This window comes from Cupressus sempervirens, chromosome 6 (genome assembly GCF_028749045.1).
Source record: "Cupressus sempervirens isolate cs-2001-9-10 chromosome 6, ASM2874904v1, whole genome shotgun sequence".
NCBI lineage: Eukaryota > Viridiplantae > Streptophyta > Pinopsida > Cupressales > Cupressaceae > Cupressus > Cupressus sempervirens.
The window spans coordinates 7867604-7887776 of NC_143123.1; the positions used below are offsets into that span (position 1 = coordinate 7867604).

The window sequence follows — 20173 nt, forward strand, 5'->3', positions numbered from 1 at the left end:
GACTCAAAAAAAATGACTCTTTGGACTTTGGTTTTCATTCAAGATTTTGTGTTCTAGTTTGCATGTTTTAAGCCCCAAAAAATAATATTCCTAGATTGTTTTGATGCATGAAAAACCTAGGAAACATTCAAGATTTTGCAACAAGACATTTGTTTGGAACAAATAACAAAGCTTTTAGGACAATTTTGGCAACCATTTAGGACTCTTAGTTTTCATGAAATTTTTAAAAGAACTTTAAAATATTTGCAAATGAGGTTCATTTTATCCTTAATTGATGCTTTGAGTTTGATTTAGATTTTAGTGTGCACTTAGTGTTGATTTTGAACCTTTTGAAATGGAAACTTGAAGTTCTTTTTAAATTTCCAAAAATGAAGTGTTCCTAACTTTGCATGAATGCATCTAAAACCTTGATGTTGCAAGGATGCAAATGATTGGATTGGTTTAGTTTCACTTGTTAAAAGAATTTTTTTTTGCAAATTTTTAGTCTTCAATGGATTTAAGTATGATTTGGGGGTTCATTTTAAGCACTTAAAAAAAAGTGTGTATAATTTTGCTTCCTAAAAAAAAGGGCCAAGATCCCTCAAGAAGAAGAAGAAGAAGTAGATGGAATAGAAGAAGAATATAAACAAGAAGAGGAAGAAGAATTCCAAGTGCTTTGTCCACCTATAAGCTTGAAAAATCTGCAAACACTATGAGATAGACTATGAGTTTCTTTGTCTTCTTCATAGTCATGTGGACCTGCAAAACCAATTTATACAATCTTACCAATCACAAAAACAAGCAAAATTAGCCAAAATTAGCAAATGACATACAAAACTTGACCAAAAAAGCTAATGAAGATGACTCATGCGGAGTCCCACCAGGCGTGCCAAAATGTATATGCTACTTTAGTATGTCAGAAACACTAAATTAAAACAATCAAAAAGCATTTGCATACTAATTTAACATAACTTCATGAGAGACAAAGTGAAGTCCTCAAATAAGAATATGAGCCATGGATAGGCTCTCTCAATGAGGATGATCACTTGATGTAGAGGTGTGTCTAATAGCTAAGATGGCTTGATTATGTATGTATGCTCAAATGGGCTTCAATGGAGGATTTTTGATAGATTTTGGTAAATGGATTTGATGTAAAAAAATGACTTCTCAAAATAGCATTATGGCTTTACTTTCTAGATTGTGTTAAAATGGCTTGGGAGAGGATTCCTTAAATAGGCAAAGGGCTTGAGGGATCAAGGGCTAGGATGCAAGGATGGGAGAAAGCTTATGGAAGGTTTAGATTGAATGAGAGGAGAGCACATGGATTATGTTTCTTTACAGCCAATCAGGAAGTGGCACATGTCACAGGGTCATTGGTTAGAGCAAGAGGGGTTGAGGGGTCAACAAAGGAGGCTCAAAGCTCATAAAGACCCACATAATGGCTTGTAAGAGCAATGAATGGGCTTGCAAGAGTCATTTATGGCTTTGTGGGCTTCATAAAGTTTTATGGTTGAAATATTTGTGAGAGATTTGAGATATTTTTACTTGGGTTGGATTAAGAAAGTCTTAAGTTTGACTTAGGAATGTGCAAATGATTAAGGCTTGGATTAGGCTTAGGTTAAGATTATATTAGGCTTGTTAGAGATGGGCAAGTGGATGGCATTTAATGAAGGTGGGTGAAGGAGGAGATATTTGTTGGCTTTGGCTTGGGTTAGCAAGTCTTAACCCATGTTTAGGGAATGTGACAAGGTTAGGAGGGGATTAGGATTAGGATTAAAGATAAGGATCGACATCTTCTAGAAGAGTCTAGGCTTTGGATGAGGATGAAGACTTTTTAGAAGAGTCTAGAACTTCCTAGGATGAGGATAAAAAAAGTTTTTAGGAAATAAATAAATTTTTATTTATTTCAAGGGTTTGGGTTGAGGAGATATTTATTAAAATATTTTTAATAAACATGAGGATTAATATTTAATCTTAATTAAATATTTTGAGTTGGGATTAGGGATAGGAAATGATGGGATTAGCCTTTAATTGAAATTAAAGAAGAATTAGAAGATTTTGGAAGAGGTTAGTGGTCTAAGGAAATTGGCCAAGTTTTGGGCAAAAAATAAATAAATTATTTATTTTGGGATTTTTTGGTCAATTTATTAATTAAATAATTAATAAATAAGGAAATAATGTTTAAATAAGATTTAAACATTTTTGGGAGGGATTCCTTAAATAAATATGTTTAATTAAGTTAAAGGGATTTAATGGCATAAAAATAAATAAATTAATTAAATAATTAATTAATTAATAAATGATTATGTCATCAGGAACTTTTTTCAGAAAATAAAAATATTTTATTTTCTAAAAGATTTTTAAGTGTCTACAATTACTAGTATGTGATCATTTAGAATTTGATAATTTCAAATGTATATTAATGGTTTGTTGATACATCTAGATTGCATTCATTATAACTAGTACCAATTTAAATTGTTAGTTATAAGTATTGGCTGAGTACATTGCTACATTGGATGCATGCTTTCTAAATGTTGAACAACATTGAACTTGAAGATCAATTGAAAGTCTGGAGTTTTTTCATTGAAGAGATAAATTAGTATGGTAAGACATAATTAAGCTGAATTAGTATCACCATGTCTAACGAAAATAGTTGAATTATAGCTAGAAACCATATTCTATGTTTTAAAAGCTCCAAATTATTGTTATGAATATGCTTTAAGATGAATCATAGATGAAACCCTTTGAAGAAATAATATGCCAATATAAAATTAACTATGTAACTAATGATGTATTTGAGTGAGTTTTATGTGGATATATATTTTTTTGGTGTGCCAGTGCAGAAGTAGAATATTCAAAGCATTGATAGTTTGATGAGAATAAATCTAAATTACTAGACTATTGAAGATGAGGTATTTGGGTTTAGTCACAAGTTTTTGAATCATATAGTTGTACCTTTATTGTGATGACATGGAGATGCTATTGTTTTTGGATTAATGAAGTTAGTTTTATTCATAAAATGATTTACAATCCACCATAAGATGTGTTAGTATAGGTAAAAAATAGAAGTGTCACTTGTGCTTCAAATATGTAGTTAAGTGTTTTTTTTTGTTTTTTTTTTTCTAGAGGGTTGGATCTAATTTTAAAAATGACTAAATGTTTTGGAGGTTGTAGTTACATGATTTTTGAAATTATTTAACATTAAGTATAGATTTGGGGAAAATGATTGAATTCTAGTAGAAAGAACAACCCATCTAAATTTTGAACCCATCTTTTGGTATTAAAATGGGTATTCTCTTTGGATAAAAATTGATAGTTGGGTGGTTTGTTTTACAACTTTTAGCAATTTAGAATCTTAAATATGGAAGGTAAAATATTATTGCTCTTGTTATTTCAAAATCTTTATGAAATCACAGAACAAAGGCACAAAGATCACAAGAGAATGATAATGAAATGCAAAGATCACAAGGGCATGACAATGAAATCCTAGATCTCCACTGATCTCCACCAACTTTAAGAGCTCTCCACACTCTTTTGTGCATAGCTCTCAATAATCAATCAAAAAAATGGGGAATGATTAGTGTCATTTTTTATTTATTTTTGTTTATAATCATGCTAGTGTCATAATTATGATGCCAATATTGGTATAATGATGATGTCAGAAACACTTGCAAAAAAATATAAAAATCACAAACAAATTGCACCATTGTTACAAATTACCATCATAATTTGACTCCAAACATTGTAGTGCCATATCATCTAGAAGAATATATATATATATATATATAACCCCTAGTTGGACCAAATTATGCAAGCAGTTAAAGTTAATCAACGATTCAATGTCTACTATTTCCTATGCTTGTGGGAGGTGATAGTTGTCAATTGAAATAAAAAATTGTAAATGTCATTCATCCACTCATTCAATGAACTCATATTCATCCCAATATTCTTTTGTACATGATGGACAAAGGCATGCAATGTTATTATTATCTATAAATAATTGATCACCCCCTCTTTCACATAGAATGGTAGAAATGAATTTACTTGAAGATCTAGGTGGCTCATTTATGTTACACTCCTACGTAACAAAGTTAGAATGAAAAAATATAAATACATACCTAAAAACATCAAAATGGTTAGAAAATTCAATATGAGCCCTACAACAACTAGTTGTGTGGGTGATTCATCTTCACATAGAAAGTTTTACCCATTTCAATGTATCTTTGAATAATTTTATTTTGAGGATACATAACAATACATTTTGTAAAGAATTGTGTTTGAGTTGAATCCAAAAAATGTTTTGCATGTGGGTCAAGGTTTTTACTACTAATCCTCCTTCTTACTAGATCTCTTTGATTAGGTTACAAATGTGTGTTATTCATCCAAACATCTTCATTCAATGATTTCAAAGGTTTAGTAAATTCTTTATCCTTCTATAGTAGTCTATCACTAAATATTGACTTTCATTTTTGGTTGGATCTTACACTCTTTCTCACCTTCTGATGAATATCATTAGAGTATCTCTAGCTATTTTCACTATTTTTCTTATGCCTCTAATGAGTGGACATTTATTTATTTGGGTGTTTACTATTGTTGATGTAATTACACTTCTTGTGATATTACTATCTTTCCTCTCTTTCTTAACCCCAACTTTGTAATATGCACTCATTAGATTATGTAAAACATTTTTTTTTTCCTTCCTTTTTCTGTCAAATATTTCAAACATACAAATTAAAATAATTTCTAAACATCAAATTATATAAACATACAAATTACAATAATATTGATAAATACAATATATTACAACATACCAAATTATGATACAATTTTTCTCTATGGTCACAATGTACATTTATTTAAAGTACTCCACTAACCTCAAATATGTTGCAATGTTGATTAACAATTGAAATAATGCAAAAAATGGTTGAATTTGGTACTTCCAAATGAATAATAGTGCTTTGTGACTTCCAAAACCACAAAAATTGTGTTTCCACAATAAAAATAGAATAGTACATATTATGAAATAGAGAATGTGGGCTTGTCTCAATAGTCATATTATTATTTTAAAAAAATTGTGTACTTACATAGTGCACTTGAAATATACTATGAATGTGCTAAACACACCTTTTCCTCTCTTCCTCTCCATCATATCTCCTATAGGTCTTCCAACCCCCTTCTCTCTCCATCCTATCTAAACATGTCTCTCTTTGTATCCCATTCTCTTCACTCTCTATCCATCATATGTAAGCCTCTCTCTCTCTCTCTCTCTCTCTCTCTCTCTCTCTCTCTCTCTCTCTCTCTCTCTCTCTCTCTCTCCCATTTTCTCTTTCTCTCCATCCTATCCTAAAGTGAACTTCCTACCCCTTTCTATGCATCTTATCTCCTACTCTCTCTCCATCAATCACTCTCTCTTCCTATCCCCTACTCTCTTTCTATCCATTGTATCCCCTCTCTCTTCCTATCCCCTACTATCTTTCTCTCCAATGTATCCCCTTGATCTTCCTACCCCTTCTCTGCATCCTATCACCCTCTCTCTCTCTCTCTCTCTCTCTCTCTCTCTCTCTCTCTACTAGATATCTCCTATCGCCTCTCTATATTTTTATCCCCTTCTAGATCATTCTACATCCCATCACTTTCTCTCTTTTTCTTCCTATATCCATCCTATTCTTTAACTCTTTCTCTATTAGTCATTCTCTATATCCTATCTAATCTTTATCTTCTTATCTAGGCATCCTACCCAAAATCTTTCTCTTCCTATCTCTATTATACCCCCCCCCCCCCTCTCTCTCTCTCTCTCTCTCTCTCTCTCTCTCTCTCTCTCTCTCTCTCTCTCTCTCTCTCTATTTCCTTTTTCATAGATAAATGTGCTCTCTCTCCTTCTTTGTCATACCCTCTCTCTCTCTCTCTCCATCGTATCCTCTCTCTACTTCTCTTTATACTATTAATTTTCTACCTTTCTCTTCATATTGCATTCTCTACCCCCCTCCCTCTCTTTTGGCTATGTAAGTGTCCTTAGTAGCACGCACACCCTATAGTGCATACAAACTATAGGGTGATCATACTATTGTTTACATAGCTTGCATGTGCTATAGCACATGCACACTTTATAATGCATTCAAATTCACCATACCTAAGGCTTGGATTTATATTGGAGATACAATCAAAAGGTTAGTCATTTCAAACTGGTCTCAAATGTGATTTTCATCAAGCATACCAAAAATGCATGATTTTGTTTATGTGCTCTCCATTGGGTTTCACCATGGTCCGTGTTAGCTATGTAACCATATAATTTTTTGAAGACTATTTTAAACCTTTTAACTATAATTCCTTTCTAATGTATGTCCATTTTCTCTCTAAGTAGTATTTGGGGGCTTAGATTTCACCTCCTTCTTCTAATTTTGTAACAAGTTATTTTTTAAGAAAATAGACTCCATTCTACACACATTAAAGAAAAGAAGTTTTGCTTTTTTATTAGTTTTCAATGATTTTTAGGGGGAGTACACAGATATTTCATGTTTTTGGGATGTGTTCACTTACAAAAATCATAAATATATATATATATATACACACACAAACATATAAATATATACATACATACATACACACACACATATATATAGACACATACATATGTTTATGTATGTATGTATGTATGTATGTATGTATGTATGCACACACATTAAAAATTTACCTAAAAACTATAGAATAAACTACATAGTGTTAGCTAAGTTCTGACTAGAACGAGTAAAGAAATTCCAAAAAAAATAGGATTTTAGGGAGACCACACTTCACACTATGTTATGTTTTTACTAAAATAGCTATAGCACTTTCCATGGCAGGCCTTTTTGAGGGCCTTATAGTCCACCATTTTAAAAATAAATTGATAGTTTAGAAACTAGATTTAGAGGACTACAACTTTTCTGTTAGTGTAAATATCTCTAAATACTTGTTGAAGTTTAGAAATTGCTAACATTAGCCAAAAATAAAATGGCATCTTATACCCCATTTTTTGTATCACAACTTTGTGCACTTACTATCTATAGAAATTGCCTTTCTATAGGCTACCAAGATTGGCCTTTTTGAAAACTTATCTACTACAACATATAAACAATCATGCCCATCACTAGTGGTAGGAAGACCAGACATGAAATCCATAGAAATTGAATTCCAATGCTTTCCTTGAATGGGAAGTGGTAGATATAAACCATCCTTATGATTTGCAAGATTTGAAATGGCACATTCTTGAATGTATGCAAAAACATCATTTTTCATTTTTGGCCAATAAAAATATCTTATATGTATATTAGTAGTGTTACACATTCAAAAATATCCTACAACCTTGTTCTCATGAGCTTCCCATATTAATTTCTTGTGTTTTGTCTCAGGTACACAAATTTGGCCAATGTGGCAAAGCATTCCATCTATAAAAAAAAATCATTCACATGTTTACCTTCTACAAGCTAAGTATATACATACAAAAATTCATTATCATGCTCATATAACTAGATACAATTTTCTATTTAGTGCCTACATAATTTTAACACCATACTTATTCTTACAATTGGGGGTCTACTCAAGAAATCTGCTACCTTATTGGTGCTTCCCTTCTTATGGTGAATGTTGACATAAAATTGTTGAAGATACACTGACCACCTTTGATGTCTATCATTCTACAAATTTTTTTGTGCTTGAATAAATTGAAGGGGTTTGTGATCTATATGGATGACACTTACTTTTCCTAAAATATAATGCTTCCATTGTTTGAAAGCTTGAACAATGGCATATAATTCCTTATCATAGGTGGGATACCTACAGATAGTATCAGAGAATTTTTGAATATGGTAGGCAACTAGATGTCCATGTTGCATGAGGACTTCTCCTAGGGTATATTCTAATTCATCAATTTGTATTTCAAAAGACTGTTGTAAATCTGGAAGAGATAAAACTGGTACATAGTATAACCTTTGTTTTAACTCCCAGAATCCTTGTTGATGAGAACCTATCCATTTAAGGTTGTCTTGCATTCCTCCTCATTGCTATTCATTTAGAGGCCAAGATAAATGTGAAAATCCAAGCATGAATCTGCAATAAAAGTTAGCCAACACCAAGAAGCTACACATAAATTCCTTGGAGAAGTTCCGTCTTTAATTAGTTATATCTTTTCAAGATCAGCATGAATACCTTCACTATCAATAACATAGAAAAATATTTAATACTTTACATACCAAAAGAGCATTTTCACATGTTGTAGATGTTTTTCCCAAGTTTTGCTAAAAATGAGAATGTCATCTGGACACACTACTACAAAAGAACTAGTGAATGACCTAAGTACATCATTCATCATCATCATAAACATGGCTAGAGCATTTGTGAGGCCAGAAGGCATTACCAACCATTCAAACAATCCCTCCTTAGATTTAAAAGAAGTCTTCCATACATTTTCTTTAGTGAAGAATTTTACCCCTCCAAGTTGGTCCAATAGATTGTCTATCCAAGGAATTGGATATCTATTTTTTACAATAATCTTATTCAATGATCTGTAGTGAAGACAAAGTCTCCATGTTCCATCCTTTTTCTTTGCAAGTATAATTGGGCTACTGCAAGGAGGTGCACTTGGGTGAATATGCCCCTTCTAAATCAGTTCTTGTATCGACCTTTTGATCTCATCATCTTCTAACATAGATCTTATATATATTGGCTCATTAGGCAATGGTGTACTTGGAATCAAATCGATAGAATGTCTAACTTGGCAATGTAAGGGTAGTCCTACTAGTAACTCAAACACATTATCTCCCAACCAATTATCATCCCAAAACCTAATTGTGTTCCCCAAAGAGAATATTGGTCCAAAACCTTGACGAATAAAAATATCACTATTATCAAGCTCATGAAAGAAGAAAACTTCCGTAGATACTTAGCCCTCATGATTTTGCACCATCTACTGAGTTTTGAATCGATCTCCAGCCAAACTTAACCATGAGAGCCCAACTAAAGTATCCAATTTTCCTCAAATCTAATCCCACCAGAAATTTCTGTATACAAACCTTATAATTTATTGTTTGAAAAATTAACATAGCATTAGAAAAGTGCGTACGCAACGCTTTTGTCATGCTCAAACAGTTGGAGTCCTATTTGAATTGGACACATTTCCTTGTCATTTTTCACGTGTATATTCTTTTCACATGTATTTTATTTGATACCTACCATTTAACTTACGTCTCTCGCGAAGGACATCGAAAAGCCTTTAAGTTGACATCATTTATATATTTTATTTATAATTTCTCTTAAATTCCGCAGATCTCAATTAAATGCATTGAATGAGTGTAATTACTAATCATTTCAATTGAAGAAGATAATGAGTCCAAGGAAAATTTAACTGCACTACTTTTATCAATTTCAATAAAATTTAAAATTCAATTGAAGAAGATAATGAGTCCAAGGAAAATTTAACTGCACTACTTTTATCAATTCCAATAAAATTTAAAATTCGTTTGGGTTTATTGTGGAAGTATTACAAGATAAATAAATAAATAATTTCTAATAGATATATTCTTTAAAAGAATTAGTTCAATTTGTTACTTTTTGAAACACGATATTAAAGTTTTTAAAAAGTTAAATCTTTTCTTTAAATAAAAAACATGTCAAATAATAACTTTTACATTTCAATCACACAAAGTACATATGACAAATGACCAAAAGATATTACTTATGATATAAATTCTCTATTAGATTGTAGTGGCTAAATAGACAATTAAAACATAAAATTTATGAACGACAATTAGAGAAAAACCAATGCATGTTTCATGTGCCCTGTTGAGTATAAATACATGAACTTATGCATTGGTAACTCATTTCTCTTCTTCTTCTAAGGCGTAAGAGAACATCTGTGAAAATGGTGGCAAATAATTTGAAGCTTTATTTGTTAAAGCCAGTAATGGTTATGAGTCTAATGATGTTTCATGGATTAAGATCCCTCCTCACTAAATTTGTAGTGCCAGTCATATTACACCAGAATCAGAAGTGGAAGAAAAATCTCTCACTTACATTAATGAAAATTGTGAAGAATGTTGCAGCACCATTGAAGGCATTGGGTATCTTGATAGAATTTCTCCTCAATCTGTTTTCTCAAAATGGGGGGTTGTCAAAAACCCTGTTCAGCTTATTAAACGGTACTTATGATTGGACATGCTCTCACTAAAATATTGTTAAAATATTTTTAAAACGATTTTTTTCGTATGGATCATTAGTTTCCATATATTTTTTATTTTTATATCTCTCTCCATTGATTTTTTTGAGAGGAATTTTGGTAAGCTTTTCCTTGGAGTAAGAGAGCAAAACCACATGAGTGTAACAGACTGAGACCCTTCTGTAGGAATTCACCAGTAAAAATCTAATCATATTATAATTTCTTTGGTTTCAAATTAAGGCCGGGACTCATATTTGTTGAGGTATTTGTTCATTGCTCATTTCTAACACCTCTATCTGTTCGTTGCTCATTTCAATATTACAGGAACCATAAAACAAAGGATCATAGAAAATTAAATAAAATCCTCACTAATTGTTGACTTGGTTGTTTTGTGCAGGGAGCATGATCTCTTTTTCCTCTTTCTTTGATACCCATATTAGTAGACTTTTAGTTATCGTTTTTCATTTTCTTCAGTACCCATAAAATTTACTATAGAAGCTATAGACTAATTGTTGGGTGGATTGTTTTGTACAGGAAGCATAATCATACCCGAGAGAGGATCAGAGGAATTTTTAAGTGTGATTGGGCATTTAGAGCGGCGCAAGGATTTGTATAACAATGTAGGCTCTCAAGATTTATCGGTCATGGAGGCTGGTGATAGATTCTTTGCAGATATCTCAGCCATGGCTTCAACCTTAGCTTATGAAAACAAGCTGGTTATCAAGAATAGAGTCAATCAGCACTGGAAGGTATTTTATTTTATTTTACTTCTTTTAGTATCAGACCAACACATGACTAAAATTATTCAAAATTTTCTTACTGAACGAAAAAAAACCCAATCTTGCAGATGCATTTTGTGGAGTTCTTCGACTTCTGGGACGGTATGAAATCTGTAGAAATCTTAGTTACATGTTTTCGATCTTGATTGATAAGATAAATTCATATAAATTAAACTTTAGGGTGTTCTTATATCGATCTTTAAATAAACTTATATATATATATGAAAAATTGATAATTGGATCATTAAACAAAATGATGTTTTAAAAATAGAACAAACTTATGGCCAATTCAAAATAAATCCTGTTTACATACACATTATTTATTTATAGAAGATACCTCTTGTAATAGAAGCTAATAAATTTATAGTCTTTTTTCAAACATGTTTGAATATTCTTTTAGCTTATTATATTTTTTCAATGTCTTTGTTGTTATTTTTTATTAACATGGGAAAATAATTTGTGTCAATCTTTCATGTTTTTAGTATAGGTAATAGATTTATATGCATTCCATATTGGGAATATTAATATGTTGATTTGGGTAATATACAGATCACTTGCAGAAGAAATCAACACAAGCATTTGTACTATGTGACAAAGAAATCGATGCAAAGTTAATAGTTCTGGCTTTTAGAGGAACACAATCATTTGAGGCAGATGATTACATAACAGATTTGGATTTCTCTTGGTATGAGTATCCCCAAATAGGAAAGGTTCATTTAGGATTTTTAGAGGCTTTGGGACTAGAAAACCGTTCAATTGATAAAAATTTCTCACATCGAATTGAAACACAAGACATCAACAAACCTCTAGCTTATCCTGTGTTGTGTCAAAAGTTGAAAAACCTTTTACACACCCACAAAAATGCAAATTTTATTGTTACAGGACATAGTCTAGGAGGGGCCTTAGCTATACTATTTTCAGCAATGCTATTTATGAACAAGGAGGATGAGTTGTTAGATAAGCTATTGGCTATCTATACATTTGGACAACCTAGAGTTGGTGATAAAGCATTTGGAGATTTCATGAATAGTAAAGTAAATACACCCAAACCTAAATATTTTAGAGTTGTTTATTCCAATGACCTTGTTCCGAGTTTGCCTTTTGATGATGACATATTTATGTATAAACACTTTGGAGTGTGTCTTTACTACAACTGCTTTTACTATCAAAAGGTATTGATTACTATTTAGTTTTGTGATATTCATTATTATTTTTACAATTTGTGATATGTACTAAATTGTAGTAAGATTTTCTTTATCAATTTAATATATATTTTGGTTCAAAATTGTTATGGCAGAATCTAATGGAAGCCCCCAATAGAGATCTTCAACTGGTATTTTTCATATCCATACGAATAACTGCGATATGGGAGGTGTTACAATGCTTAATATTACACTACATAAAGGGAGAGAGCTTCAAGGAAACCAAATTTTCTATTATCTTCAGAATATTGGGAATTTTGGTTCCAGGGATTTCAGCACATAGTCCAGTAAATTACATTAATGCAATAAGATTGGGTCCTCCTAGGTTGAATCCAAATTTGAGCATTAAATAATTTCTATATTCTCAATTTGAGAGTCCTAGTATTTCTTCTTCTACATTCCCTTTTTTTGTATCAAGTGCCGGAGTTTTTCTTTTCTGGTTCTTTTCTCCGGGAGCTCTTTCGAACCAGTTATTGTTAGTATAAATATAATGTTTCACCAAAAAATATTACAAAATGATAGCATATCTCCTTCAAGAGATACATTCTTACTAATATAAATGGTTGAATACAAATATTTCTTTTCATATTAAAACAAACACATTCACTTTGATCCTTTTATTTCAATTTGGTTCTAATTATTTAGAAAATATTATAGTACAATTAGTATTAATTCTATTAGTCTCATTTAGGGAAAATGTGTTACTAAACTATCTATAGATTCAAACATTTCATAACAAAAATAATTTGAATAATAAATTTTAAAATTTTAAAACTTGTCAATTGTTTTACTTATATATTCATTATTTTATGAATGATTGTGTAAATGAATGTTTATCAATTGTTGGATGTACTAATTAAAATAAATAGAAGACATATTATTGGTAATGTACATAATAAAAGGGATAAGATGTTGCAGCTAAAACTTGAGATGGTAGATAATATGTCCTAGGTATGTATGCATGTCTATATATTGCACAAAATATATTCTTCATCCACTGCTATGTGTTTCTAAAATAAAGGAGAGTGCAATATTGACAACTTTGTTTCATCTACTTAAGAAATATCTAAGTGAATATGGAAGTATGGATAATTTGAGAAATACAAAAAAGTTAGTATATGTAGGAGTGAGTTGAGCTTCAATAATGTAAGGTCATAGGAAAATTGTATGGGAACTCTAGCAAATAAAATGGAATCTAACATCAATCTCAAAATGAATAGGTTTATTCAGCTTTATCATTATGAAAAAAAATATAATTAACGATTATAAAATAGATCATGGAAATGATTGTTTCCCCTCTCATTCGGATTGCTACTATGAGCCTCGTCCTTCTTCTTTTGATTATCATTTTAGTCTCCATAAGAACATCCATTAGATCTTCCACCACAACTTATGCCACTATTTTTGTTATCAAAATTTTTGTTCATCTTGTTGGTGCTCAAAATTGCATGGTCAATTTTGAGTACTATTGAGAAATTGAGCCCTATAAATGCTTTTGATGCGATTGTACCTAGCTGTACCTTTGATGCCCCTGAGGTGTATCATATTTCTAACACCTTCCATTTAGCTCGTCCAAATGTTCCATGATGATAAACTTTCGTTCTGAGTCATTTGGCGAAGTCCTACTTTGAGCAGATGTTAGATCTGCATTTTTCACCAAAGTGTCAAATAGTTACAGGAGGCTATGTTTGCATATAAATATCTTGCACCCAAAAATATTTTGTAACTCACCACTTTGCGAATGTCTAGTGTCCATACCTGAGAACCTATGTTTCATATTTCGAGCCGTTTCGAGTTCGTTTGATTAGCTTTTGAATCCATCAAAGTTGGTCATTTAAATTTGTCATGTTGATGCACATTACACATAATTCTGGGAGGCCCTATTTGATAAGTTATAATTTTGACTCAGTTGACCAAAATATGAAATTTCCTTTTGCATTGCATTATCGACGTCAAAGACTCATTACATTTCAAGTTTCAGCTTATGAAAAATTCGTTTGATCAGTTTTCAAGTGTGATTCCAAAAGTAATTTCTATCATTTTACTAGTGTTAGCAAGTGCAGATTGATTGGAACCCCTGTTCATGACGTTATATCTTGAGATGCATGATAGGTGAGATTGAATGGATTATACCATTGTATTGTTCTCTGAAAATACTTTAAGTGTGCCAATTTTCAAGTCTTGACGAATCCATTTGCACACTTTTCTAGGTCAATTCCATTCGCAAAAAATGTTTTGTCATTGTTTCCAGTTTACAAATTATGAGTAGCCTACTTTGACCGCTTGCCATTTGGGTCTTGTCATTCGTCATGAGCCCCAATTGCAGATTTATAATGTCCTTATGAAAGAGAATCAATGCCCCAGTTTTCAGATCCTCAAGTGCCCATTTGCCCAATTTTCAAGGCCAAAACCAAATGCAATTTCTAGTTTTCTGACATGTTTATCTACAGGTGATTTTAAGAAGGCATGTTCGGAGGTCAATATCTTTTGATCCTGATGTCTTCATACGATGAGATTTGGCAGGTCTATTGAACATGTCAGAGAGATAATATATCCAAAGTTTTAGAGCCCTGCCAGATGTTTGAATCAGTTTTTAAGGCTAGCTAGCAGGCCTCCTAACACAATTTTTACAGTGGTGCGAAAATGTTTTAAAATAAGTTTAAATGATTGTTTCAGTGGTCAAATTTGATTTCAAACAGCTCAAGAGTGTCGATGGATCAGTTTGGATGTCAATTGTTCATAAACAAAAAAAATTTTAGCCGGACCCACTTTGGGACTAACTGATTCCATCATATTAATAGTTTGTTGTGAAGGACAAAATGTCTCAAACGGTTAATTTATTATGATCACCAAGTTTTATTTCATTTTACACATGTTATCATTAATTGGGATCTGATGAATGTGTGGAATGAGGTATGAGAATGTCCGAAGTGGAAGTAGGTATCCTCCAAATAACATAAGTAGAACATGGGTAGAATGATTGTTCAGCGAGAAGGGCATAATGCACTATATTTTCAATTTATTTCTATAGGGGAAGAATTGAAGAACTGTTTAAATAAATCAAAATATTAAAGGATTAGAAAGAAAATCTCCTTTGAAGGATCTGAGCAATGCTTTCAAGTTACACCAAAAGATATCAATGAAAAGTAATGGACTGTAATTTTAATTGTTCCAAAATTAAAATTTATGCGAGCTCTAGTCAATGAAGGAAGGAATCTACATCTAACAACTATAGAAGGCATTCATCCATATTTGCAGCCCCAACTCCATGGCATTGCAAAGAAGGAAGACCACCACAGAGAGCAAAGGTGCTATCAGAGGAAGCCAGCTAGCGTTTGCAAAAACATAGCATCTACAAGAAACAGAAGCCACAGACGAATATGGATGAATCCTACTGCTAGTTTGAAATGGATTCCCTTAGCCTAATGTGTTTATGTGTACGAAAAGCATCACCATGGATAGGCTTGCTTGGTGCTGGAAGAGTATGTGCATATATCATTATCATTAATGACAGGGTAGGCAATGAAGAGGGGGGTTGCCCATACGTTCAAAGGAGAAAGTCGTAGTTTCAACAAAAAATGCCACAGCATTCATGCTACCCATGTATCCACAACCTTCATGCCAATCAGAGAAGAGGCAATCCATAGCAAAAAATGGAAGCCGCAGCTTGTGGATAAAAGCGCCAGGAAGGAAGAATGAGCACCTATGTTGGGGAGGACCTCCAAACAAACAGGGGTAGCCCATGCACATGGAGGCAAGGGGGAATTCTTTCAGTTTGATGCCCAAAGAGGGGTAGTGAAATGAAGCAAAGAAAAGCTCTAACATACAGAGCATGTGATGGCGGCAGGGGTATCTGAGAGCAGACCCGCGTGAAAGGAGTAGGAGGCTCCATGTTTCAGAATGGGAGGTGACATATCTAGTAGGGGCAGAGCATCATGTGCAGTCCATGCACAGGCAGAATGAGTGCATTACTTTGAGGTAGTCCATGACATGGGCCAAAGTGGAAGCACTCATGTTCAAAACAAATTATCCCACATTCATGCAAGCTGGTAGTTTCAACTCTTTATATACAAGTCATTACAGTAAACTGCTGTGTTGAAGAGACACGCTTTTAAAAAGGCAAAGCTGCATGCTCGTGGGTCCCAACTAGTTGGTAAGTCGATAGGTAAACTTCTGAATGGGCACGCAAGTTGAGACCATCGGGAAGTGTTCCCAGAAAATTGGAAAAAGACGTCAAAAAAATGGAAATGTTTGGTAGTCGCTATGTCGGCATCAAAAAATGGCAAGAATTTTTAGTAAGCAACATAGCGACTTATCGAAAAATCACAAATTCGGGCTGAAAAACTTTGAAAACTGGTAGAGAAGGTCGTGGGTCCTGAAGATGATGTGGTGAGATCGCAGGAGGAAGGAAATTGTGCCATGTGGCACATCCAACGGTTCTCACTATCTTGCCAAGGAGAAGTTGCTCACACAATAACATGGCAACATAGCAAGGGTAGAGGTGGTGATGACACATGGCAGCAGGTCCCGGTAGCGCTGACATGGCAGATGCGAATTTTGACCAATAACGGAGCGTCGTGTGGTAATGAGGTGGTGGTGATGAGGTAGGTGTTGACTAGACAATGACTGGGCGATGAAGGAGCAACCAGGCAGCCAATTAGGGGCTACCATGTAGCAGCCCGGGGGGCACCTAGTGTGCCCGGTGAGGAAAATAAAAATAAAAAGTTGAAGAATATAATAAGTGATTTTAATTATTTTTTTCACACAAAAGCACGTCAAATCATTTTAAATCAAAAAGGCCTCTTTCTAAAGTTCAAACATTGGAATATTTTAAATTTTTGAATTTTTAAAATTCAAAGGTTGGAGACATGAGGTAGTTATACTAGAAGAGCATTTTTCAAACTGAGTTTTAATGGGTTTCTGGAAGGCAAAATGTGCAATATTATATATCACCGAAATCATGAGAAGACGAACTTTCCAATTATGGAGTTCATTTTTGCACAGATGCTCACTGGTTTGAGTTATAGCTAGAAACATGAAATTTGGGGCCTTCTTAGTGAAATGAGCAAATTTGATCATTGATAATCAAAATTGGTTAGAAGGTAGTTTTAAAGGCTTGCTAGGATCTGAATGTTGAGAAAATCATCCTTAAGCAGTTTTCTTGCATTCTTGAAGACACTTTTCAACTGATTTTCACTTTTTCCCGTGAATTCATTTTATCACCAAAATCAATTACATTCTTTCACCATGAAATTTCTCAGATATTTCTATCTTATAGAGGCCAAATGATGGAATTAGATATGCAATTATAGAGAGAAGGTACAGAGAGGCTTTTTCAGCTTCTTAGGAAGGAATTCAGAGGGGACACATGTCAGTTGCAGATTCAATCCGAGAATTGCCCTCTTGATATTTATACTTTCTTCTTCTCTTTTGTAAGGGTTGGAAAATGATGTGGTGAGATCGCAGGAGGAAGGAAATTGTGCCATGTGGCACATCCAACGGTTCTCACTATCTTGCCAAGGAGAAGTTGCTCACACAATAACATGGCAACATAGCAAGGGTAGAGGTGGTGATGACACATGGCAGCAGGTCCCGGTAGCGCTGACATGGCAGATGCGAATTTTGACCAATAACGGAGCGTCGTGTGGTAATGAGGTGGTGGTGATGAGGTAGGTGTTGACTAGACAATGACTGGGCGATGAAGGAGCAACCAGGCAGCCAATTAGGGGCTACCATGTAGCAGCCCGGGGGGCACCTAGTGTGCCCGGTGAGGAAAATAAAAATAAAAAGTTGAAGAATATAATAAGTGATTTTAATTATTTTTTTCACACAAAAGCACGTCAAATCATTTTAAATCAAAAAGGCCTCTTTCTAAAGTTCAAACATTGGAATATTTTAAATTTTTGAATTTTTAAAATTCAAAGGTTGGAGACATGAGGTAGTTATACTAGAAGAGCATTTTTCAAACTGAGTTTTAATGGGTTTCTGGAAGGCAAAATGTGCAATATTATATATCACCGAAATCATGAGAAGACGAACTTTCCAATTATGGAGTTCATTTTTGCACAGATGCTCACTGGTTTGAGTTATAGCTAGAAACATGAAATTTGGGGCCTTCTTAGTGAAATGAGCAAATTTGATCATTGATAATCAAAATTGGTTAGAAGGTAGTTTTAAAGGCTTGCTAGGATCTGAATGTTGAGAAAATCATCCTTAAGCAGTTTTCTTGCATTCTTGAAGACACTTTTCAACTGATTTTCACTTTTTCCCGTGAATTCATTTTATCACCAAAATCAATTACATTCTTTCACCATGAAATTTCTCAGATATTTCTATCTTATAGAGGCCAAATGATGGAATTAGATATGCAATTATAGAGAGAAGGTACAGAGAGGCTTTTTCAGCTTCTTAGGAAGGAATTCAGAGGGGACACATGTCAGTTGCAGATTCAATCCGAGAATTGCCCTCTTGATATTTATACTTTCTTCTTCTCTTTTGTAAGGGTTGGAAAATATTGGAAAATTTCTCTGGAATGAAAACACTTAGTAGAATTGGCCCTGGAATTGATGAACTCTGAATGGAAGATCTGGGATGTGCTGGTTCCATAACATGAAACTTTTCTTTGGCTATGATACCCCCTTCCCATCCCATCAGCTTCTCATTCCCGCCATTTTCTCTCTTGTATGACAGCATTTGCTCATTGTATAGTCTGGTTTATTAGGTTGTTTGTGAGTTAATTTCATGCATTTTTATGTATTATTTCAAAGAAATCAATACAAGAAACAACAAGTGTTTACTTTCAGTTCAAATCTTGTCTCCTTTCTTAGTTGAGCTGTGATGTTAAATGGTCTTTGAACAAAGAGCCTAGATCATAAGTGCAGTCCCTTAAGGTTGTATGTTGCTTCATTGTTGCTTGTAATTGAAGGAATTATGTAAATGCTTCATAGATTCAACAGGGTTGCATGTTTATTGATGAGGATATCAGGTAAGAATGAGATTTAAGCTGAACATTGATGTCTATTTACAAGGTGAATGGATAGATCATATATCTAAATATATGAATAAGTATCAGATATCCAAAATGCATGAGGGAGATTTATGAATTTCCCCAACGGATTAGGCACTGATCAGCTACAAGATCATTAGCTTGTTGTCTATACTTGGTTTTCATCTGCTTTCCCAACCCACATAAAATCAAATCAAATTCAAATAATCTTTACATTTTATGTTGAAGAGCTAGAACAGTTTAACCCTCACTCAGCTTGTGCATTCCATAGAGTTGTAATTTGCTACTACACTTCTTTGTTACTGCATAAGTCATTAGGAGATATAAGGGTTTTCATCTGCTTTATAGATTCAGGGATTTTTTTTTGCACTGGTATAGTATCAATTGAATCTGAGGTCCACCCACCTAGGTCTTGCAGAGCTTGAAGTGAAGAAGGAGTTATGCCTTGTAGTTGGCCCAAGACTACAGTTGAGTGTATCCGTCATAGAAATTTGCTAGCCTTAGATGCATCTGTTTGGTTTCTTGGTCATTTTCAAAAGTATTAAATTAGGAGCCAACACATCTTTTCCTCAAGTCTTAGGGAAAAATGGTATGCCTTCTCAATAGTGTTCATTCAAACCAAACTTGGCTCCTCCAGAATGCTTAGCCTCAACCCATTAAGATAACACTTGAATTTATCCTTATCTACTTCCTTAAAGCCAGTTCTAATGAGAACTCGATAGAACTCTTTGGTGTACTTTTGAATAGATTTGTTCACTTATTCAATGCTTGAATTTTCTTCAGTACATCAAGCTCATAGAGGGAGAGAGCTTCAAGGAAACCAAAGTTTTTGTTATCTCCAAAATATTGGGAATTTTGGTTTCAAGAATTTTAGCACATAGTCTAGTAAAATACATTAATGTAATAAGATTGGATCCTCGTAGGTTGAATCTAACTTTGAGTATTAAAAAATGATAATATATCCCCTTCAAGAGATACATTCTTAATAATATAAATGGTTGAATACAAATATTTCTTTTTA

General features: G+C 33.3%; 1 protein-coding gene across 1 annotated transcript; it reads left to right on the forward strand.

Annotated features, from left to right (window-relative positions):
• Positions 1-9828: 9828 nt before the first annotated feature.
• LOC149550739 (triacylglycerol lipase OBL1-like) lies at positions 9829-12706 on the forward strand. Its single transcript, XM_089786291.1, has 5 exons — positions 9829-10148; positions 10700-10914; positions 11013-11046; positions 11494-12116; positions 12242-12706. The coding sequence occupies exons 1-5, from the start codon at positions 9872-9874 to the stop codon at positions 12497-12499; spliced, it is 1407 nt and encodes a 468-aa protein (XP_089642417.1). The 5' UTR covers positions 9829-9871; the 3' UTR covers positions 12500-12706.
• Positions 12707-20173: the final 7467 nt, after the last annotated feature.

Bases quoted from the DNA above. Each gene is read 5' to 3' on its own strand.
- LOC149550739 (XM_089786291.1), top strand. From the start codon at position 9,872: ATGGTGGCAAATAATTTGAAGCTTTATTTGTTAAAGCCAGTAATGGTT. The intron at 10,149-10,699 runs GTACTTATGATT...TGTTTTGTACAG, and splicing joins CCTGTTCAGCTTATTAAACG to GAAGCATAATCATACCCGAG. The intron at 12,117-12,241 runs GTATTGATTACT...TTGTTATGGCAG, and splicing joins ACTGCTTTTACTATCAAAAG to AATCTAATGGAAGCCCCCAA.